General features: G+C 42.3%; 1 protein-coding gene across 1 annotated transcript in view; it reads left to right on the top strand.

The window, feature by feature from the left end:
• Positions 1-21,137, top strand: part of LOC311230437 (differentially expressed in FDCP 6 homolog) — a 132,401-nt gene extending 111,264 nt beyond the window's left edge. Inside the window, exons 11-12 of the mRNA XM_084316708.1 lie at positions 11,529-11,619; positions 20,724-21,137. Coding sequence (XP_084172834.1) covers positions 11,529-11,619; positions 20,724-20,938 — 306 coding nt within the window. The 3' untranslated portion in view covers positions 20,939-21,137. The remainder of the gene's footprint in view (positions 1-11,528; positions 11,620-20,723) is intronic.
• Positions 21,138-21,501: the final 364 nt, after the last annotated feature.

Genomic DNA, 21,501 nt, shown 5'->3' with positions numbered 1-21,501 from the left:
AAATTTAAGGAAGAATACTAAATCATAATAACAGCAACAAGAGGGTCCAGCACTTGTCCTGTAGCCGACTGCATGCAGGTCTGTTTGAAGCTCCGACAAAGAGACAGAGAACAGGAGATTAATATATAGCCACATTCCTGACATACCACACGCATCAATTAGTGACAGCATAAGTGACAGCGAACCAGAGGTGACAGTCAATCAGTGCAAACATAGAACAGGGTGAAGTACTCCAGAAGGGCAGTAGGGTTTCCCGTCCTAGAAGATGACAGAAACCCAGAACGTTACAGGTTTCCTCTGGAAACAAAGATAATGCATGCTAGGTTCACTCCTGCCATCGCCCTTGATCGAGGTACTGGCATTACAACAGAATTTGGTCCGCGGGCGCCTCTCTGTGGCTGCCCTCTGCTCCTGGGTGGTTAGGATGGGCTAAATGCAGAGAATAATTTCCCCACAGGGATTAAGTAAGGGATAATGTATAGCTACGAGGTCATTGTCGCAAAATAATTGACCGACACAGAGTTTAAAATACCGAGCCGCCTCGGCGAGGTGTTTTAAACGTCAGTGAAGGTCAATTATTACATGGCTAATGTCGTATATTATCTAGATCAAACATGTGAAAATATCAATGGAACTGTACAAAATAATATTAGACGAAAATGCTGATTTGACAGAAGGGCCACAGGAAACCCCATGTTGGTGTCCTCTGTGGCACCAGGCTTAAAGAGGTTGAGACACAGTGACTCCCCCGACCAGGTGGCTGACCTTTAAGGTCATAAACTGACCCCTCAAGACTATATTGAGATGGGCAGGAAGGAGTGATATTTACTCTAGCTAAACAAGAACAAAAGCTTACTTTAAATGACCCATTTCCCCCAGGGGCGAACCTATTTGGTAAGAGATAAAAGAGGAAGAGATAATATCTTTGAAGAACAGGAACCAACTGAAAATACAGTTGAGGTCAGAGTGCTGTTGACTTAGCCGGACCAACTGGGCCCTTCAGGAAGTGCTGGAGGTAAGCAGCCTGGGCAGAGAGAGATTAGGCTTAATACTATAAAAAGTTAAACAATAAAGTATTATAGATATAGATTACAGGTTAGTTTAGAAGCAAGAAAGTTTCAGAAAACATGCAGTTAGGTATCAAACATGATTAACATTGAACGCTGGAAAAGCAAAGTGGAGTTGAATATAATAATAATAATAATAATAATTTAGGACCTGCTCCGAGGTCACCATTTGGCACACATGCGAACCATGCATACAATGCGTATCTGCGATTAACCCATCCCGTCGTCCTTCCCCCCCAAGGGCAGCCGGGAGCAGACAGGCGCAACGTGAGCCGCGCCAGGGGACCAATCCAAGTGCTCCTGTCCGTCTTCGTCAAGGACGCCACAGCGTTAGCGTCTAGCATACTTAACTATAAAGTGAGCTGTCATACAAAATCACATTAGATAAATAGGTTTGGCAGGCATGAAAAGTTGACAATAAGTGAACCAAATACAAAGACATCGTTTGTACATTAATGTTAATACTGAACAACATACTTAGTGATCAAATAGAGCTAAAACAAGGTTACAGATTACTTTAGAATAGAAATACCACCAGTAGGATGAAACTCCCAAATAAGGCAATTTCATGAGTTACAATATGGACATAACTCTTAAAACTATAAGGATAACAATAAAACAATAAGAATGCATTTAATTGGTAAATATCAGAGGTTAAGGGTTAGTCCATTTGCAAATGTGGTGTTTCATGGAGACTAGAAAATTGTCCTACACTGTGAAAATCAAATTACATGTGGTGAAATGACTTCTAAAACTGTTTTCAGCCAAGACGACCATTAGCATTGTCAAGAAAAGTGTCCATGTGTTTGGGTTAAAATATTATGACTTGATTTGCTAATTCTAAATGTAAAATAATGAATCCAATAGGCTAATTTGTATAAACTTAGTTCTCTTAAAGAAATACAAAGGGGGCAAGCCTTTCTTGACCTCAGAAAGACCAGCTGGTTTCAAATTGATTTGATAGGCTGACGCCTCCTAGGGCAGCGTCATCCGACGATGCGCTGGGAGGTGTGGTTTAGAAGTTAAAGGAACAGCACCGGGACACACAGAGAGACGGACACACACACACAGACCTGGACAGGAGGAGAGCGCTGGAGACTGGAGAAACTGGAGACTCGAGAGCAGAGCCGGACACGCACAGAGCGAGGGACACAGACGATGATAGACGATCGCCTCGCAGCAGGGGAGCCAGACTCCACGAGCCTAGACGAGATCAAGCGCTCCCAAACCGCCGAGGATCCGAAACCAAGGTTGCCTTGGCGACCACCAACCACAAAGAGAAGCCTCGTGTTGTCATGGACAACTCGAGACCAACACCACCATCCACCGATCAGAACGGGAACAACTGCCCGCTCACCAAAGAGACGATTAGATATGAAATGAAGACCTTGTACTTGTTTGATTCATAGATGTTTTATTAAGAATGGAATAAACACACCAGTTTGTTTTATTCAGAACACCTCGTCTGCGTTTTCCTTAATAGAACCGAACACCTGAAATACAAACAATGCAGAGAGAAGGGTAAAGACTATACGATCACAGAACTAGATATAAATGAAGAGAGAGATACTTCAATTGGTCCGTGACCCGTGCTGTATTCGACCAAAGCCGGTTGAAGACGACGGCAGCCACTTCTCAATGACACCGAGAGGTTCTCTCCCCATCATCGATGCCTCTGCGACTGTTAAAATCTTCGCCTCAGCAGCCGAGGACAGCGGGACTATAGGTAAGTAATAGAGATGCGTTTGAATTGGGTGGAGGTCGAGCGGTCTCAAATTAGGGTTTTGCTATGGGTAAAAGTGAATGCTATTGGAGTAAAAATGGGTTGATGTCGGAGGGCACCGGAGACCAGGGTTCACAACCTGTCTCTGGTCTCGGCCGCACACCAGCGCAGCACTTAAATGGGTTAGGGTATTGAGGGGTGTTCGGTTAGAATACCTAGGAGGTGCAATGGGATGATGTGGCAAGGCTATGCTAGGTAGAATCGGCACTAATGTAATTAAGGAGAGGCGGGATCAAGAATTGAACGAATACATGAATAGAATGAAGGGCAATGATTTTATAAGCAACCAAACGCTATAAACAATTGAAGGTCTGGGGATAAGTGACAATTTTGGTTGATGAACAGGTTAAATGAGGCGCTGTTTTCACTCGTCAAAACCGGGCCCCGCTCTGGGAAACGGCTGACGGGGGAATAAGAGTACCATTGTGGATTTTCAAGCCCTTCATCGAACAGTATTGTGACTACCAGTAAAGAGAGGATATAGATGTCTGTATTTAGTTCAGATCGCGCCGACCAGGAGGGTATTTTCATGCCAGTCCGCTTAGCAAAGCTTCTCTTTTAGACTCGGCGCGCAAGGCAGACGAACGTTGGAAGACGTTCCACGCGAATCTGTCTAGGACGTGATCCGACATCATCTGCTTAAGATTCACCTTTTGATTGAATCTAGGAAGGTATCGGCTCTTGGAGGAGAGATGTAATCGTAAAAGTGGGGTTTGTGGTCAGAACGGTGAGCACGGATTGGCGAGACAAACAAACCACTTAATGCCGACAAGTGGCCTACAAATACTCTCCACAGAGTGACGATATGAAGATGGAAAGAGAGGTGGGGTATAGCGGGGTGAAAATACGTGATCTTGGAATATAGAGCACTTTGGATGAAGGAACTGCGCTTGATTGTAATTAGAACATAGGAAAGAATTGTGTGAAATGGGCGAGGTTTAGGGTAGGAAATGCGCTTAGAATGAATGTGGCCAAATGAATAGTATGCTTATGAATAGGACATTGTTTTGCTAAGTATATATGTTTGGATGGATGTGTGTTAGAGGTTTTGAGTGAATGCCAATGTATTTTTTGAATTATTATAAAGCTCTAGTGACCAAAACGGCAGCGGAGAAACCATAACACTGTCCGTGGGACGGGGCATTTATTTAGCTGGCTGCGTTAGCCGCGAGGACGACAGTAGTAACGTATGGACGCTGTGTTGCGATATCGAGTGAATTGAATGAATGGCGAGAGTGATGGAACCAAAATGATGTGTGAAGTTCGTTGACATTTTTTTAATCTGTGGTATTAAGGTCTAAATGTAATGTGGTAGGTATCAAAATAAGCGGAGTTTTGGGAGCTGATGACGTCACTAGGAACGTCTAGGCTTTTGGGAGCGTTGGATTTAAAATACTGTGTATTTCGGCCAGGCGGGGCCAAACGGGCGAGCGAACTGGAATAAAGATAATGATAATGTTCTGTAAACTGGGGCTAAATAGGATTAAAGTTATGTTGCGGGGTATAACAGGGTTGTGCAGACGTCGCGATGTGTTGTGCCGCTCGAATCAACAGGATAATGGGCCGTATAGGAGAAGTTATGGTGGTGGCTAAACTAGGCTAATGGAGCTAGCAGTACTGAGCTAACGAGGCTAAAATGCTAAGCTACCTGGGCTAACAATGTAGCATGATTGAACTCTCGGGGAGTATCGCGTGTTGCTACTCTTGGTGGCTGGCACGGGACCTTAGGGAGGCGCGGACAATAACTTCCGGTATAGAGGGATTCTGGGGATTGTGGTTTATTATTGAGAAGAGACGTCGAGTTGACGTCATGTGGTGATGTGCTGCGTGATGACGCACTTGTGAGGGAGGGTGAGGGCGCCTCCTGCAGGACGTTGTGTATACTGTAGTACAATAGAGGTGATGTACTAAACATTACAGCAGGGGGCGGTGTTGCCTCTTTGATTGTTACACCTCTCCTTCACATGTAAACGGGGAGCCGTAGTGGCCATTTTGTAGTTTTTTAGGTTTTTGAGTAGCGACCATCTTGGAAATTTGTAGTTCTTTTTATCGGTTTTTCTGGGTTTTAAGGACGAATGTATATTCTTGTTTAGTTATCAATCTATATTTGTTGTGGGCCCAGTATGATGGCACTAGTGGGGTAGAAACGTGATGGATGTGTGGGTTTGTTTGTAACTTTACATAGGATAGTTGGTTCCAATAATAGGCAGCTGATGAGTGACTGGGATGGTTGGAACATATAGACGGTATGTGTCGGTTTGCGCATGCGCGCCACGGTCTGTCAGTACAAGGGGGATGGACTATGGGCTTTTGTTAAGGCAGTGGACAGTGAAGGGCTATAGGGGGCGATGTTGGACAAGACAAGTTGGAGTAAAAACAGCGACGTTGTGTGCTGTGACGAGAGGCTTGCGCACCCCCCCCCTTCTCCTCTGTCTCTTCCTCCCTCTCTCACTCTCCCCTCCCTCTCTCCCTCCCTCCCTCCCTGCCTTCCTCCCTCCCTCCCTCCCTCCCTCCCTCCCTCCCTCCCTCCTTCCCTGCCTCTCTCTATCTCCCTCTCTCCCTTCATCCCTCTCTCCTTCCCTCCCGGTGTCTCCCCCTTTCCTTGTTTTTTCTCTATCCCTCTCTCCCAGCTTGACTTTGTTGAAGTGACAGGTTCTCAAAAGGAGATTTATTCAAGGTAGATTGCCTTTATGGTAAGGCTTAAAGCATTGGTTATATTAATGTAGTGTTTACTTTCTAAATTGGGATTACATGGGAGGCCCCCCTCTCCTCTTCCTGCTGTATGTCTCCCCCCCTCCTCCCTTCCGCTGTCCTAATCCTAATGTCTGTCTTTCCCTCCCTCTCTCCCTCCCTCCCTCCCGGTATCTCCCCCTCCCTTTGTTTCCTCGCTATCCCTAGCTCCCTGCTTGATGCTGTTGGGCTGCCAGGTTAGCATAGGTGTTTTTATTCAGGTTGTAGTGCCCCGGCAGTAAGATTTAAAGTATAGTGTGAGATGTTAGGAGATCCATGCAGACTCTTTTAGTCTGATTAAAGTAGGGTTTGATTTAAGTTGAAGTTGGCAGCAGATGCTGAAGATAGTGATTGGAGCCCTGTGGGTTAACTGGACCAGGCAATACGGTAAAGTCTGCTAATTAAGTATAGAAGGTTTTTGTTAAAGTTAATGTTGAATTGGGAGCCCCCCCCCCCCCTTCCTCCGTCTCTCTATCCCTCTCTCTCTTCCCTCCTTCCACTGTCTTCCCCCCTTCGTCCCTGCATCCCTCTCCCCCTCTCCCCCTCCCTCCCTTTTCTCTTCCCTCCGCCCCCCCCCCCTCCTCTGTCTCTCCTTGTATTTCTCCCTGTGTTTCTCCTTCCCTCCCTTCTTTTCTCCACGTGTGCCCCCCCCCCTCGATAGCTTGCCTGAAGATGGATTATGGGTATGCTGCAGGCCATTGCTGGGTTGGGTGGTGGACCCGTCTGTTGGGGTCTTTGGAAACAGGGTTGACTTTGTGTCATGTTGTGTGTTATTGGTTGGATGTTTATTTGAGCTGCGTTGTTATTGTGTATGTGGAGTAGGTACCGAATGAGCGCTGGCCTGTCTAGGTACAGGTGATGGTAGGATGGGTTGTAATATTCCTTGGAAAAGAAGCTTGAGGTGTTTCCGTTCGGGTTTGAAACTGAAGGGAAAACGCTTTGGGCTGTGAGAAGGCGGGTCTTTGTGAATTCAAGGATCTGGGAGGATATTGCAGTAGATATAGTGCTGGTGTCCATGAGTTTAATAACATGAACAACTGGGCTATATGACGGTCAGGGGTTTAGTGATCTGAATTGCTAAAAGTTTATTTTTTTCCCTTGATGGTGGTTGGAAGCAGAAGACAACACCAAAGGCTGATTGTGTACCTCCCTTAAACAGGTATAAAAATGTAATTCCTACTCAAAGATGATAAATACTGACTAAGGCATGTATGTGTGACCTCCTTGAGCTTCTTTCTTCCCTTATCCTTCGTCCTTTTTTTATTTTTTTTTTTATTTTATTTTTTTATTAACTTTCACTTTGCCTTTTGATTCACCCATACACAAACCACATCATCCCTGAATATTAATATCACACCGTTAAACAGACATAAATAATAAAGTATAAAAACATAAAGCAATTGTAATACCCCCAAAGAAAAATGGAAAATACTAACTAAAGCATAGTTGTGTGACATGGGTTCAGAGACCCTCCTTGAACTTCTTTCCTCCTTTACCCTTCGCCCTTTTGTGTTGCATTTGGTTCTTCCTCTGTGATGTCGTTTTCGTTCCCTTTATAATCATCCCACTTTCCCCATCTTTCCCCAAATTTCTCTTCCTGTAACCTCAGCATGTGTGTTATCCTCTCCATATCCTGTATTTCTTCCACTATTCCTACCCATTGTGCTATTGTCGGTGGGTCTTCCTTGTACCACAGTCTCGTTATTGCTTTTCTGGCCGCTATCAACATTATCTTTATTAAATATTTGTCCCCCCCTTGTATTCCCTCGTGTGTCAGGTCTCCTAAGTAAAGCACCAGTCCTGTTTGTGGTAACCAATATATTAATATTCTGATCATTGTTTTCAATGTTTTTCCATCCAAATTCTTTCCATATCCTCGATCCTGTTGTTGAATGTTGCACCTCGCATATGTTCCCCCATTCCTTCCCTGTTATTCCTATCTCTAGTTCTCTCTCCCATTTCTCCCTTATATAATCGGTCGTGTGTCCCTTGCTGGTCATTATAGCCCGGTACAGTGCTGATATTACCCTTCCTTTCCCTCCTTCGTATGCCCTTACTATCATCCTAATTATTCCATTCTGTTCTTCTTCCTTGTCCCCTCTTATTTCTCTATTATAGTAATCTCTAATCTGTAGATATCTGAAGTGGTCCTTGTTTTCTAGTCCAAATTTCTCCTTTAATTTTTGTAGTGTTTGCATTTCCCCCTTCTCTATCATTTTGCATATCGCTGTTGCCCCCCCCCCCCCCCCCCCCTCTCCCACCTTCTGAATCCATGGTCTAACCTCCCTGGTTTGAATCTCTTGTCATGTGCTACCCATCTCAGGACCCCTGACTGCTTCTCCAATTTGTGTGTTTTTACTACTCTGTTCCATATGGTCAAGGTGCATTTGGTGATTGGATCTAATAGTCCCTCTTTCTCTTTAAATAGTTCCCTATCTCCCACCAGAGCTTGTACCTTGGATCCCTCCCCTTCTTTTTCAATGTCTTTCCATCTTGCCTCATATCTGTCGTTACACCAGCACGTCACTGCTCTCAGTTGTGCTGCATAGTAATAATCTTGTAGGCTGGGTACTGCCATCCCTCCCTCTTCCTTTGGTAGTTGTAGTGTTTTATATCTGACCCGTGGTCTTCTCCCCGCCCATATGAACCTCGATATCAGTCTGTCCCACTCCCTGAATTGATTCTGTGGTATTTGTATCGGTAGTGACTGGAATAGGTTCAGTAGCCTTGATAGTATGTTCATTTTAATGACCTCTATTCTTGAATTGAAGTCCAAGGGCATTACTGTCCATCTCTCTAAGTCTCTCTTGATGTTCTGATTTATCTGTGTATAGTTCGCCTCAAACAGTTTCTCCACCCCTCTCGTGATGTTCACCCCTAAGTATTTAATCTTGTCCATGTCCCATCTTATCCCGTACTGTTCTCTAATTTCCGTCGTTGGGGTATAGTTCCATGCTAAGGTCTGTGTCTTTGTCACGTTTAGTTTGTATCCTGAGTAGTGGCCATATTCCTTCAGTAGATCCATCAGTGCCGGGAAGCTCTTGTCTGGTTGCCTCATGTATACTATCACGTCGTCTGCAAATATGCCTAGTTTATCCCTTTATCCCTAGTTCCCTTTATCCTTACTCCCTTAATGTCCTCGGTCTGTCTGATCAGTTGTGCCAGTGGTTCTATGAAAACGGCGAAGAGCGTCGGTGAGAGACAACATCCCTGTCTGGTAGCCCTCTCTAATCTGATTCTATCCGTCAAGCTGCCATTCACCTTAACCCTCGCTGTCGGTTCTTGATATAGCGCCTTGATCATCTTCATCGCCCTCCCGTTCAGTCCGAACCTCATCAATGTTTTATATAAAAATGTCCAGCTCACACTGTCGAATGCTTTTTCTGCATCTAGGCTAATCAGTACCGCGCTACCCCCTTGTTTTTGTATCTCCTCTACTATGTGTAATGTCTTTCTCACGTTGTCCTGTGTCTGTCTCCCTTTAATAAATCCAGTTTGATCTTCATCTATAATGTCTGGCATAAACGTCTCAAATCTCTTTGATATTATCGATGTATACATCTTGTAATCCACGTTAAGTATGGACACAGGTCTGAAACTACTACATAATTCCCTATCCTTGATAATTATGGTTTTAACATGTTTAATTTAGAACATATTGGTGCTATATAGTGGGTTATGAAACCCACTAAGGGTGGATTGTCGTATATTATCTAGATCAAACATGTGAAAATATCAATGGAACTGTACAAAATAATATTAGACGAAAATGCTGATTTGACAGAAGGGCCACAGGAAACCCCATGTTGGTGTCCTCTGTGGCACCAGGCTTAAAGAGGTTGAGACACAGTGACTCCCCCGACCAGGTGGCTGACCTTTAAGGTCATAAACTGACCCCTCAAGACTATATTGAGATGGGCAGGAAGGAGTGATATTTACTCTAGCTAAACAAGAACAAAAGCTTACTTTAAATGACCCATTTCCCCCAGGGGCGAACCTATTTGGTAAGAGATAAAAGAGGAAGAGATCATATCTTTGAAGAACAGGAACCAACTGAAAATACAGTTGAGGTCAGAGTGCTGTTGACTTAGCCGGACCAACTGGGCCCTTCAGGAAGTGCTGGAGGTAAGCAGCCTGGGCAGAGAGAGATTAGGCTTAATACTATAAAAAGTTAAACAATAAAGTATTATAGATATAGATTACAGGTTAGTTTAGAAGCAAGAAAGTTTCAGAAAACATGCAGTTAGGTATCAAACATGATTAACATTGAACGCTGGAAAAGCAAAGTGGAGTTGAATACATTCTAGCATACTTAACTATAAAGTGAGCTGTCATACAAAATCACATTAGATAAATAGGTTTGGCAGGCATGAAAAGTTGACAATAAGTGAACCAAATACAAAGACATCGTTTGTACATTAATGTTAATACTGAACAAAATACTTAGTGATCAAATAGAGCTAAAACAAGGTTACAGATTACTTTAGAATAGAAATACCACCAGTAGGATGAAACTCCCAAATAAGGCAATTTCATGAGTTACAATATGGACATAACTCTTAAAACTATAAGGATAACAATAAAACAATAAGAATGCATTTAATTGGTAAATATCAGAGGTTAAGGGTTAGACCATTTGCAAATGTGGTGTTTCATGGAGACTAGACAATTGTCCTACACTGTGAAAATCAAATTACATGTGGTGAAATGACTTCTAAAACTGTTTTCAGCCAAGACGACCATTAGCATTGTCAAGAAAAGTGTCCATGTTTGGGTTCAAATATTATGACTTGATTTGCTAATTCTAAATGTAAAATAATGAATCCAATAGGCTAATTTGTATAAACTTAGTTCTCTTAAAGAAATACAAAGGGGGCAAGCCTTTCTTGACCTCAGAAAGACCAGCTGGTTTCAAATTGATTTGATAGGCTGACGCCTCCTAGGGCAGCGTCATCCGACGATGCGCTGGGAGGTGTGGTTTAGAAGTTAAAGGAACAGCACCGGGACACACAGAGAGACGGACACACACACACAGACCTGGACAGGAGGAGAGCGCTGGAGACTGGAGAAACCGGAGACTCGAGAGCCGAGCCGGACACGCACAGAGCGAGGGACACAGACGATGATAGACGATCGCCTCGCAGCAGGGGAGCCAGACTCCACCGAGCCTAGACGAGATCAAGCGCTCCCAAACCGCAGAGGATCCGAAACAAAGGTTGCCTTGGCGACCACCAACCACAAAGAGAAGCCTCGTGTTGTCATGGACAACTCGAGACCAACACCACCATCCACCGATCAGAACGGGAACAACTGCCCGCTCACCAAAGAGACGATTAGATATGAAATGAAGACCTTGTACTTGTTTGATTCATAGATGTTTTATTAAGAATGGAATAAACACACCAGTTTGTTTTATTCAGAACACCTCGTCTGCGTTTTCCTTAATAGAACACCTGAAATACAAACAATGCAGAGAGAAGGGTAAAGACTATACGATCACAGAACTAGATATAAATGAAGAGAGAGATACTTCACTAACTTACTAACAATATACCTAATTCATTTTACATCGACTCGCAACAGTAACACTGGTTCTGGCTCCGCTGAGTGCTCGTCGCTCCGCCCCCCAGCAGCTTCCCCGGCAGCCGGCAGTTTGCACTGATGTCAGTGGGCTTGATTGCGAACAGCTGCGCACAGCGGTCATTATTGTGGGCTTGATTGCGAACAGCTGCGCACAGCGGTCATTATTGTCCCACAGCGGCCATTATTGTCTGATAACTGACCTCTGACGCGCGCTATTGACCAATCACAAGCAAGCATTTCGGCGAATGTGAAAACGCCATGTAATAATGAAGTATAATTTACATTTGTTATATACATACTTTTTTTTGAACTTCTACAATGAAATGACTAGTTCCTCTGTGTTTCCTATTGTACTTGCTTCCCAGGCTGCTCAGAGGAAGCTCCGACAGGCCAGCACCAGTGTCAAGCACTGGAATGTCCAGATGAACAGACTCATGCATCCCATCGGACCAGGAGGTAAATTGTAATTGTGATTGGAGGATCAAGAAAAGAGGGCGGGGCTTGATATAGGTGAATTGTATGACTTGCTACATACTTTTTAGCCACATTAACCCCAGATATATTATAAGTGTAATTTGTTTAAGCTTTCTAACAATATCTTTATTATTTCTCTGCTCCTGATATTAAGCTATGTTCTGGTGAATATTACATTTTGACAAAACATGTATTTGATACAATCGCTTACAGTGTTACACAGATTATGTCATGGTCCGGGACTTTCCCCCTGCGCTGTCTTGGACTTTGAACCATCTTCCCTTCTCTCTGCCTCTCCTGGCCAGGCCATGGGCTGCGATTTCACACACATCTCTCGCTCTGTGCCCCTTGCTTCTGCCATGGACAATAAATTATTCCCCTTCTCTCTATCTCTTTCTCTCCCATTCCTGGTCTAGTTGTTCAGTTTTGTATTGTTTCTCTGTTTAGACTATGTAGTGTTGTGTTTCTCTTGTATAGGTCCAGTTTTTTGTATCATGTTTTGTGTTATTTTCTAGGTCATGTAGTTCTATGTTCACCGTCTAGTTTCCCTAGCTCTTTGTTATTCTGTTTCCCCTCCTGGTGTCTCTTGTATGTAATCATCCCAGGTGTGTCTTGTCTGTCATTTGCCCCATAGATATATATAGAACACATTTGCCCCCCCATGTGTATTTCAGTCCCTGTTTTCTGTTCAGTCCTTGTGGTGTCATTGTCTTCAGTTTAGTGTGTTCGGTGTGTATACGTTCCCTTTAGTAGTACCTCTTTTTCTTAATTTCGCCTCCAGTGATTATATATATATAAAGTTTGACACTAGAACTCCAAAAATAGCGTTAGCATAAAAATAGAAGGTAGGCCAGCTGTAGATTTACATAGCTTGCATACAACTTTGTCTCGAGGTTCCACAAGTTGATCAAAATCCGACGTATTTCCAACGGGGGCTTAAGATTGCTCAGAGTGCAAATCACTGTCTTTGCGACCGATGGCCGCGGTTGTTGTTGTTGTCCATTTGTTGCTACTGGCACGTTCTTCAGCTCAATGAAAGTGAGCGTGTCTCCTATCCGTAATGCAGGCCCACGCCCACCGGGGCTGTTTTTTTCACAATCTAATGTATGTTCTTTTTCTTACAAGTCGATTAATAATTTTTTTTTTATCCACTTTCTCTTTTCAATTTGTTCTCCCATCCCAATTCCATTGTGCCAATTCTTCCCTGTCTTGAACGTTGCTCGCATATGCCCCCCACAGGCCGATTGTAGGGAGGATAGAAGCCTTGCATCACGTGTCCCCTCCGGTACACGAGGAGGCAGCCTGTCCCATCTTTTCACCTGCCAGCGCGGACTCTCATTGGCGAGGTGTAACGTGTGGGAGGCTCACACTACCCCCGCCATTTCCTGTCTCTGCTGTGCAGGCGTCCCCAACAGACCTGTAGGAGTCGCTGTCCACAATGTCCAGATTACCACCCATCGACTTCCACCCTCTAACTCTGCCAATTGAGTTAGTATGACGGCTGGCCCAAGCCGGAGGCACACTACATCACCCCTGAGTGAAACATGGAAAGCTAAACTTTCCCCCACTGTACCGAAAACGGACCGTACCAAACCGTGACTTCAAAACCGAGGTACAAACCATGGTTTTTGTGTACCGTTACACCCCTAATATAATATACATGTATATATATATATGACCTCTGTCCTGCTTGCTGGCTCAATAACTGGTACCGGAGTCAGGGTGGATGGAGCATTCAGGTGTTTTTTATTTCAGGTGGTCTGAAATGGGACACACAACACCAGGCACAGTAGACAGGTTGGTTGGTTGGTACAGCTCTCTTAAGTACCACAGCATACAAATCCTACTCTGTTGGTTACAATATTGGTCTGACAAACTAGATTGTTGTCTTGTCATTATGAGCGTAGTATTTTCTTACAAATTAAATAAAATTAAATTCCTTTTTGTATTCTAATACCACTGCATACTAATGATATGCTATAATATACCTTAATTACTTAAATTATACTTATTATTATATTAGAACTACACATTCACTAAGAATACTCCACACAGTACACATTTGTCAAGTAATCTCATTATCAATGCTCACGTTATTTACAATGGTAAGAAAATACAAAATGGTCCTCTGCCGCCACCCTCAGGAATAAAACATATAGGAAGGGGAGCCTCAGCCTCTCTCTGTCCCTCTCTCTACATTCAATGGTTTTTTAAGTAGCAAAACGTTACACTATAAAAACAAACTGGATAGTTGATAAACATTTAACTTCATTAGCTGAAATATTCTAAAATCATTAAGTCTGCTATATAAGCCATTCTCACTTTCTGTGTGTGTTTGGAAAGACCAGATGAGGTCAGAGGAGTTTTGTTGAGGATTTGTATGCGACCCCAATAGCACAACACAAGACAGGTATGAGAGTTAGCCAAAAACAGGGCATTATTTATTGCACAGGGGAAAAAGGCAGCACTGACCCTTTAAGGGTGAAATACACTAGAGTCCATGAACAACGAAAAAATGCAGCACTGTCCTTTTAAAGGGCGAACAAAAAGTACACAGGAAGAGAGCGATGACGAGGCCTCACCCCAGAAACGAGGTCCACGAAGAGGGAGTAGGGCAGTAGCTGGCACGACGTCTCATCCCAGAGACGCAGCGGTAGATGGTAGCAACGGATGGCACGACGTCTCCCAGTGAGAACATAGGAAATCCTCCTGTGGTATTATAGAAAGCGAAGACGATGTCTCACCAGGAGCGCGGCGGTTGATGGTAGCATACAGAACGACCTGGCAATGAGTAGAAGGCAACCAGCAGTACTAGTAGTCTCCCGACGAGCTGATTGCCAACCACTCTCAGGTGCGTGAGGTAGAATGTTCGGCACGCCCCCTCGTTGGGCAGCATGCAGTCCTTACCCAGCCCTCACAAGTTTGATAGTATTACTGAGGATGGCCAGATAATGTTGATATTTAAACATAAAAAATATAATACATAACAATTTTAGGAACAGTTTGGGAGAGGGAGGTAGGGAGGGTTTTTAGGTTGTGTGTTGTGAGTTCCAAAAAACGTAGTTATTTCAAGTTTAAAGCTCAATATATCAAAACGTGCCACTTTACAGTGAACAGGAGGTATATTTGTATTAAAAACAATAGATTGTTTTTCAATGAAATGTCTGGAAGAGCTAAAAAAAAAGTTGAATAATATTTTCGTTGCCTTTTTTGAGTTGATCTAAATATTACTGATTGTGTTAAATGGGCATATGATATCGTCTCATATAGATCGAAGGCACCTAAATCGTATCGTATCGTGGCAGACTTTGTGGCAAATATCGTATCGTTGTACAAAGAATCTATATCGTATCGTATCGTGATGAAACTGGTGATTCCCACCCCTATAAGCTACTACCGTCATGTATAACCAATGTGCAATATTAGCATTTCTCACGGTCTGCAAATATACATTTGGCAAAATGCTACGCTGACGAGTTACAATATTATATTGCGTGATAATAATGATTGCTTTTCTATACAGTTTGACAATATAAATTATGTTAAACACACTTTTAAGAGTGAAGCAAGCACCAAACCAACTTTTTGTAGGTGATAGTATTACAAAATGTATTAGATGCACTGTCTATAGAAAATAAAAAGCTTACTGAAAATATTGGTTTGTGGTCCCAAATTAAACTAAATTAATACTAAAGGATATTTACACTTATATATATCATCCCACTCCTTACTCCATTGTGACTGATTAAAGGAACATGCCAACATTATGGGAAGTGTGTTTACCGTCTTATATGCAAGCTAGCCTAGCTAAGTACAAATGAATGGAAGCAGATATGGACCAGCTAGGGTGGCCAACCCACGGCTCACGAGCCGCATGTGGCTCTTTGCCCGTCAATGTGTGGCTCTTCCATCCATAAAAAAAAGAAGAAAAAAGATTATATATATATATAATGCCACTCACGGCTTTTCTCGGGTTATTACCCCCCGGGTTGAATGCCCACCTCACGAGAATATTTGTTTTATTCGTTTTTTTTTTTAATTAGTGATCTGAAATCATATTGCATCAAGCGAGCCTACCGTTGGAGATCCAGTCACCCCAGGCTCTCAGATGTGAAAAAAGCGCCCCCTATCGTCTCCCAGATGGTAAATCACCCTTTTGGATTGGACTCAATGAAAGTGAATGGGAGAAAGGATTTCTGACTCCACATTTTACGTCTCACTCACGCAGCCGGCATCGACCGGCATCATTCCGGAGCCTGAAGAGCAGCGGGATTATGTGTTCTACTGTACACACGGTTGATCAATACAATGATCGATTTTTTCGAATGGTGATCATGAATTGGAATAATCCATTTTGATACCATCTGATCTCAGGTAAGGAATCTATGTTATCAGTTTTCACGGATATATAAGCGTTTCCCCTATATGTGATATAGCTGTTTTGACTGTAAAAGCCATCAGGAAATAAGAGCAACGATTATCAGCGAGCGGCACGAGCGTGCGTGCGCACACATATACTATCGATTATCTAGCGTTTATTTGAAAACGATTCTTAATAGGCAGACAAATGACAACGTTCTAGAATATTCCAGTAAAAGGCGATTATCATAGAATGGGTTGTTTTTTCCGCGAAAACGAGTGATTTTCAAAATGCTATCAAACGGAAATGAAGCGATAAAAAAACAATCTGCTTTGACAATGTCGACTGGAAAATGAGTCTTTGATAAGCGACGGGCAGATTAGACACATAGCCATAATTTAAAACATAGATTAGGCGATATTAAGTTAACATTGGAGTGGATTTGGGCATTCAAGGGGGTAAAAAGGAAAACACGGACTGGCTCTCAAAGTGATAAGGACGTAGAATAAACATTTACAATTTTTTTTTTAAATGGTCCATTTGCATGTTCTTGGTATCTGAATCTAGGGACATATATGGATCAGTGTCAGGAATAGTGTGTCTGTTACTAGGCTTGAGTAAATTGTAATGAACCAAAGGAGAATATCCAGAATGTGTCTATTTAAAAAAATATATATTTGAATGAATAAAGGGAAGATGATTAAACAGAAGGTTTTGTAGATACAGTACTGAATTCTGCCATCTTTTTTATAATGTAAATTTCTCCACCATTTTTCATCTTATTGCAACACCGTTTTTTGCAAGACGTTCACAGAAAGGTAGAGAAACTAACTGTTCTTTTTTTTATCCACTTTTTCTCCCATTTTCTATATTTTCTCCCATCCCAATTTTCATATCGTCCAATTCAACCCTCCCCTGTCACGAACGCTGTTTCTTGCCTCCCACAAGCCGGCTGCAATGTGGACTAAGTCATAAATAGCACAAGTCCCCTCCGGTACTTGAGGTAACAGCAGTCGCATCTTTTCACCTGTGCAGCTCGATCTCTCAGTGGCGAGGAGTAACGCGTGGGAGGCTCACGCTGCCCCAGACACTTCCTGATTCTACTGCGCAGGCGCACCAACCGACCTGTAGGAGTCGCTGTCCACAACGCCTGATCCCCACCCATCAGTTTCCCACCCCCTAATACGGCCAATGTGTATTATACGGACGACCAGCTAAACTGAAAGCAAATGTGGAGCACTGGGCTCGAACAGGCGAGCCCAGCGTCTCCAGATTTCGTGGCGAGCGCCTTGCCCACTACGCCACGTAGCCGCCCTAACTGTGTTCTGTTTTATGGCAATAACGTTCAGGTTTGTGGGAGATAATCCCAAAAAATTAAAGAAATAAAAAAGTAAATCCAGAAGTCAGATGATTGACAGGGGCTGGTGTGAGGTGGGTAGGGTAGTTTTTCGAAATTCGAAAGCCATGAGTCTCTTCCTTCAAAAGACTACACTCACTTTTGGCTGTGCCACTTCCTCCTGTCAATATGCGCTGGTTTCCGACTCAATGCCCTGAGATTTCTATAATCTTATAAAATCATTGGTAAACAAACGTAATGCTGAAAATATACACTTTTACTGTATATCTCAGGCTTAAGAGGTTAACCATGTGAGGCCCAAATTAAAAAGACATTAGCAACTTCAGAGGCCAGAGGGTGGGACATAACCTGTTAAGCTGTAGGAATATTTCGCCTAAAGGTACATGCATAAGTAAATGGAAGATTGCTCCACTTCTGCAAGGTCAATTTGCATCTTCTTGGTATCTAGGAACATCTAGGGACCTGGGGGTATGTATTTCCAGTGTCAGAAATATTGTGTCTGTTACTAGGCTGAGTAAATTGTAATGAAGAAAAGGAGAATATAAATTATGATTTATTTTTGCATCTTTGATGGTGAATAATACCATGTTAAAATCTGCGGGGTACGAGAAAATGCTCACTGAGCTCATTCACCACCTTATTGAGATCATGTGTACAAAAAAGTCAAAGCAAATGAATAAAGGGAAGATGATTAAACAGAAGGATTTGTAGATACAGTAATTAATGATAATCGATTTTAATTATAAATTCATATTTGACCTTAAACTTGACCTTGACCTTATTATGGCCAAATCATACATCTATGGATAGGGAAAATGCTCATCTTTCCAATGGCAGGGTTGAATCTGGATTTAGTCATTTCCTTGCGGTTTTTACGATAATTAGCATTTTCCGATAAATTCGTATTTCCAATCAATCGTATAAAACATCGGTAAAAATGAAAATATACACTTTGACTACTGTTTTTGATAGGGTTATGGTCTTTACTCTTGGCTACAAAAAAAATATTTAAAAACATTAACCTCTTAACATCCAAGGGCCCACATGTGGACGATTATTTGCCGACCTCTAGTGGCTCGGGTGTGCATTTCTTTTAATACAACTCCCGGGGCTATAGCCAGTGTTAATTTTGGCAGCTATTTTCATTTTAGTTTTAGTCTTAGTCATGTGTCAAGTGCTCCTTTTTCGTTTTCATCATATTTAGTCATCTGCATTTATTTTTCGTTTAGTCAGTTTTAGTCAACTAAATGTCTGAGCATTTTAGTCTTAGTCAGTGTTAGTCTCGATTTTGTCTTTTCTGTTTTTGTCTAGATTTAGTCGCAGAAAACTGATGATTTTTGTCTAGTTTTCGCTAATGAAAAAAAGGCATTTTATATTTTTATATTGTAAATAATGCAATTCTATTTATTAAGTATAGTCTAGCCAAAACCCTATCAGCTGATTCACAATAAGTTCAGTAGAAGGTAGAAGCCCAATAGTAACCAAACATTGCTTGAAATGGTCAATAGATTCAGAAATAGTCAAACATGGAATGGAACATATTCTGATTTAAATTGCTTATTTATTTATTTTAACCAACAAAGGAACATTAGGATAGTGTAAATAATACACAGTACACACTGATTGCAATTCTCACTGGGACCTACTGTACAAATTTCACACACATCACACACACATTCCCTTTTGTCCCTCGAGTCGTACCGTAGATCGCCGACGTCACTTTAAACTTAAAATGGCGGCCCCCATCAGAGCATTCGGCTAACAACATTAGCTTAGCGAACCTGCCACCGCACTTCTATGTGCATAAAGTGTGGTAACAAAATATCACAGCCCCTAAGACTGGGAGCGTTCTAACTCTACTGAGCATGTACCCAACATTATATGAAAAATAAAAAGTCATTACGACGTTTTAGTGCACTTCAAGCGCTAAAGGGATTCATAACTTATAGCAGGGTCAATCTCAGTGTTAGTACTCGTCTGTTTCTTTTCTTTTCATACCTTTTTAAGTGAACGTGGTCTTGTCCTTGTTGTATCCATGTGTAATGTTGATAGTAGTGGGTGTACACAGATGAAAGAGAGCAAGTCTGTGTCTGGGATATAGGTCCCGACTCCCATGCTATTAGCCTAGCCATCCTCTCAGCCTCTGTCGTCTTAAATGCTATGTTCTTTTGGTAGAACTGTTCGGCTGCCGCAGGAGTGTTGAGAGAGTAGCAGATTCCGTTCATTGTTATTGGTATAAGCTGTAGTCACGAGAGACCTGGGATGTGGTTTTTAGCCTCACGTATGTTATGTAGCTTGGCTTTTAGCCATAAACCCTGCTGAGTTTAACCCGGAAACGGAAATGGGAAATGCTGAAATAATAACGTGACTTATTCTAAAAGTTATAATTATTTTGTCTCATCTTGTTTTAGTCAACATAAATTAAGAGAGAATTCGTCATGGTTTTTGTAAACTACATTTTTGTGTCCTCAGTTGTGGTCAACGATATTTAATTAATAATTTTGTGACGTTGGCGTCACATGGTGTTCAATAACGTGACGTCACATCTCGTTGTCGTTGCGAGGAAAAAGCTTCGTTGACGAAGATCTTTCGTCATCAAATTCGTTGACAAAATTAACACTGGCTCTAGCTCCGTCAATCATTTGACGATCTCGAAAATCTTTGCACAGGGTTGTAGCCAATGAGTGTGGCTTTCCAATGATACCCCATGATATGATAATTGAGGATCTAATACGGTCTCTATTGATCGATTTATGATAAAGAAAAGCAGGGTCCCCCTATAGGGGGACCTTAAGGCTTACTATCAAATAGCATTGTGAGGCTGAACAACAGGACCAATTGACTATACATGTGCTTAAAACATTTTAAATAACCATTCTTTTTTTAAATGGCTAAAAGTGATTTTGTAATTTTGCAACCGTGGGTCTCACAGGGTACTTTTAACCCTGTGAGGCCCAAATAAAAAAGACATTAGCAACTTCAGAGGCCAGTGCCGTAACTGAAAAAAAAAGGTTGAGAAACGCTGGTATATGGTGTGGCTCTTTGTGGTACCATAGTAATTTTTGTGGCTCTTAGTCTCTGACTGGTTGGCCACCCCTGAGCTAGACATTCTCTCTGTTGCGTGTCGCCCTTGAGAGTTGGAGTTTAGTTTTTTTTTTTTTTTTACCAACCAATCAATCACTATACTCAGATTTAGACCACATACCCCTGTGGTCACTTCAATGGTTAAGATGACCAGCTGGCTAGGTGACACCTCAAAGTGTATAGCTGCATGGAAGCATTCCCTCTCTTCTCATCCTCTTTTCTCTCCATCTTTCTCTCTCTCTCTCTCTCTCTCTCTCTCTCTCTCTCCAATCTTCTTTCTGCCAGAGAAAATACCCTTTATTGGAGGCTCTGGGGTTCCTCCGGTGGGACAAGACCCCGGCCTTCGCCTGTACCACCAGGGGAGCGAGAAAAAGGAGGAGAGAGAGGAGGGGTTGACGAACACAGAGGAGAATGGGGCTGAGGAGAGAGGAGTAACTGGCAACGAGAGACCAGAGAAACGTTTGTCCCACGCCTCCAATGGGGACATGGACTGTGTCTAAGATCACACACACACACGCGCGCGCACACGCATACGCGCACACACACGTACATATCACATCCTGTGGTACCAGATTATGTTTTTAAGTGATAGTACTAACATATGCTCATGTTACATATGTTATTGTAGAATAACTGACAGAGATTAAGGCAAATGCAATAGCTTCCTTCACACATTATTATTTTATTTGTGTCCACTTATTTTATTTGTATTATTAGACTCAAAAATACAGAATGCCTTTCAAACATGAAACTGAACTAAGATCATGTTTCCCTACTTGTATGTTACATACAAATACTGACTGATAAATCCTGAATGAATAAAAATAATGAATGACTCATTTGTCCTCGTCTCTTCTCTTAATATTTGAATACGTTATATACCATTTTATAGTATGATATTAAACAGTGAGGTCATGGTACAGTATTTCAAGCCCTGGACTGCAGTCCACATTCTTTTCCATTATACTATTTATATTAGTTTTTGTGGTCACCATTTATTGTTCTGCGCTGCAGACAACTTGAAAATCTATATAATAATAATATAATGACGGCATTTCTACCT

Source organism: Notolepis coatsorum, assembly GCF_963971535.1.
Source record: "Notolepis coatsorum genome assembly, chromosome: 6".
Classification (NCBI taxonomy): Eukaryota; Metazoa; Chordata; class Actinopteri; order Aulopiformes; family Paralepididae; genus Notolepis; species Notolepis coatsorum.
This window is presented reverse-complemented; position numbering and strand designations above follow the sequence as displayed.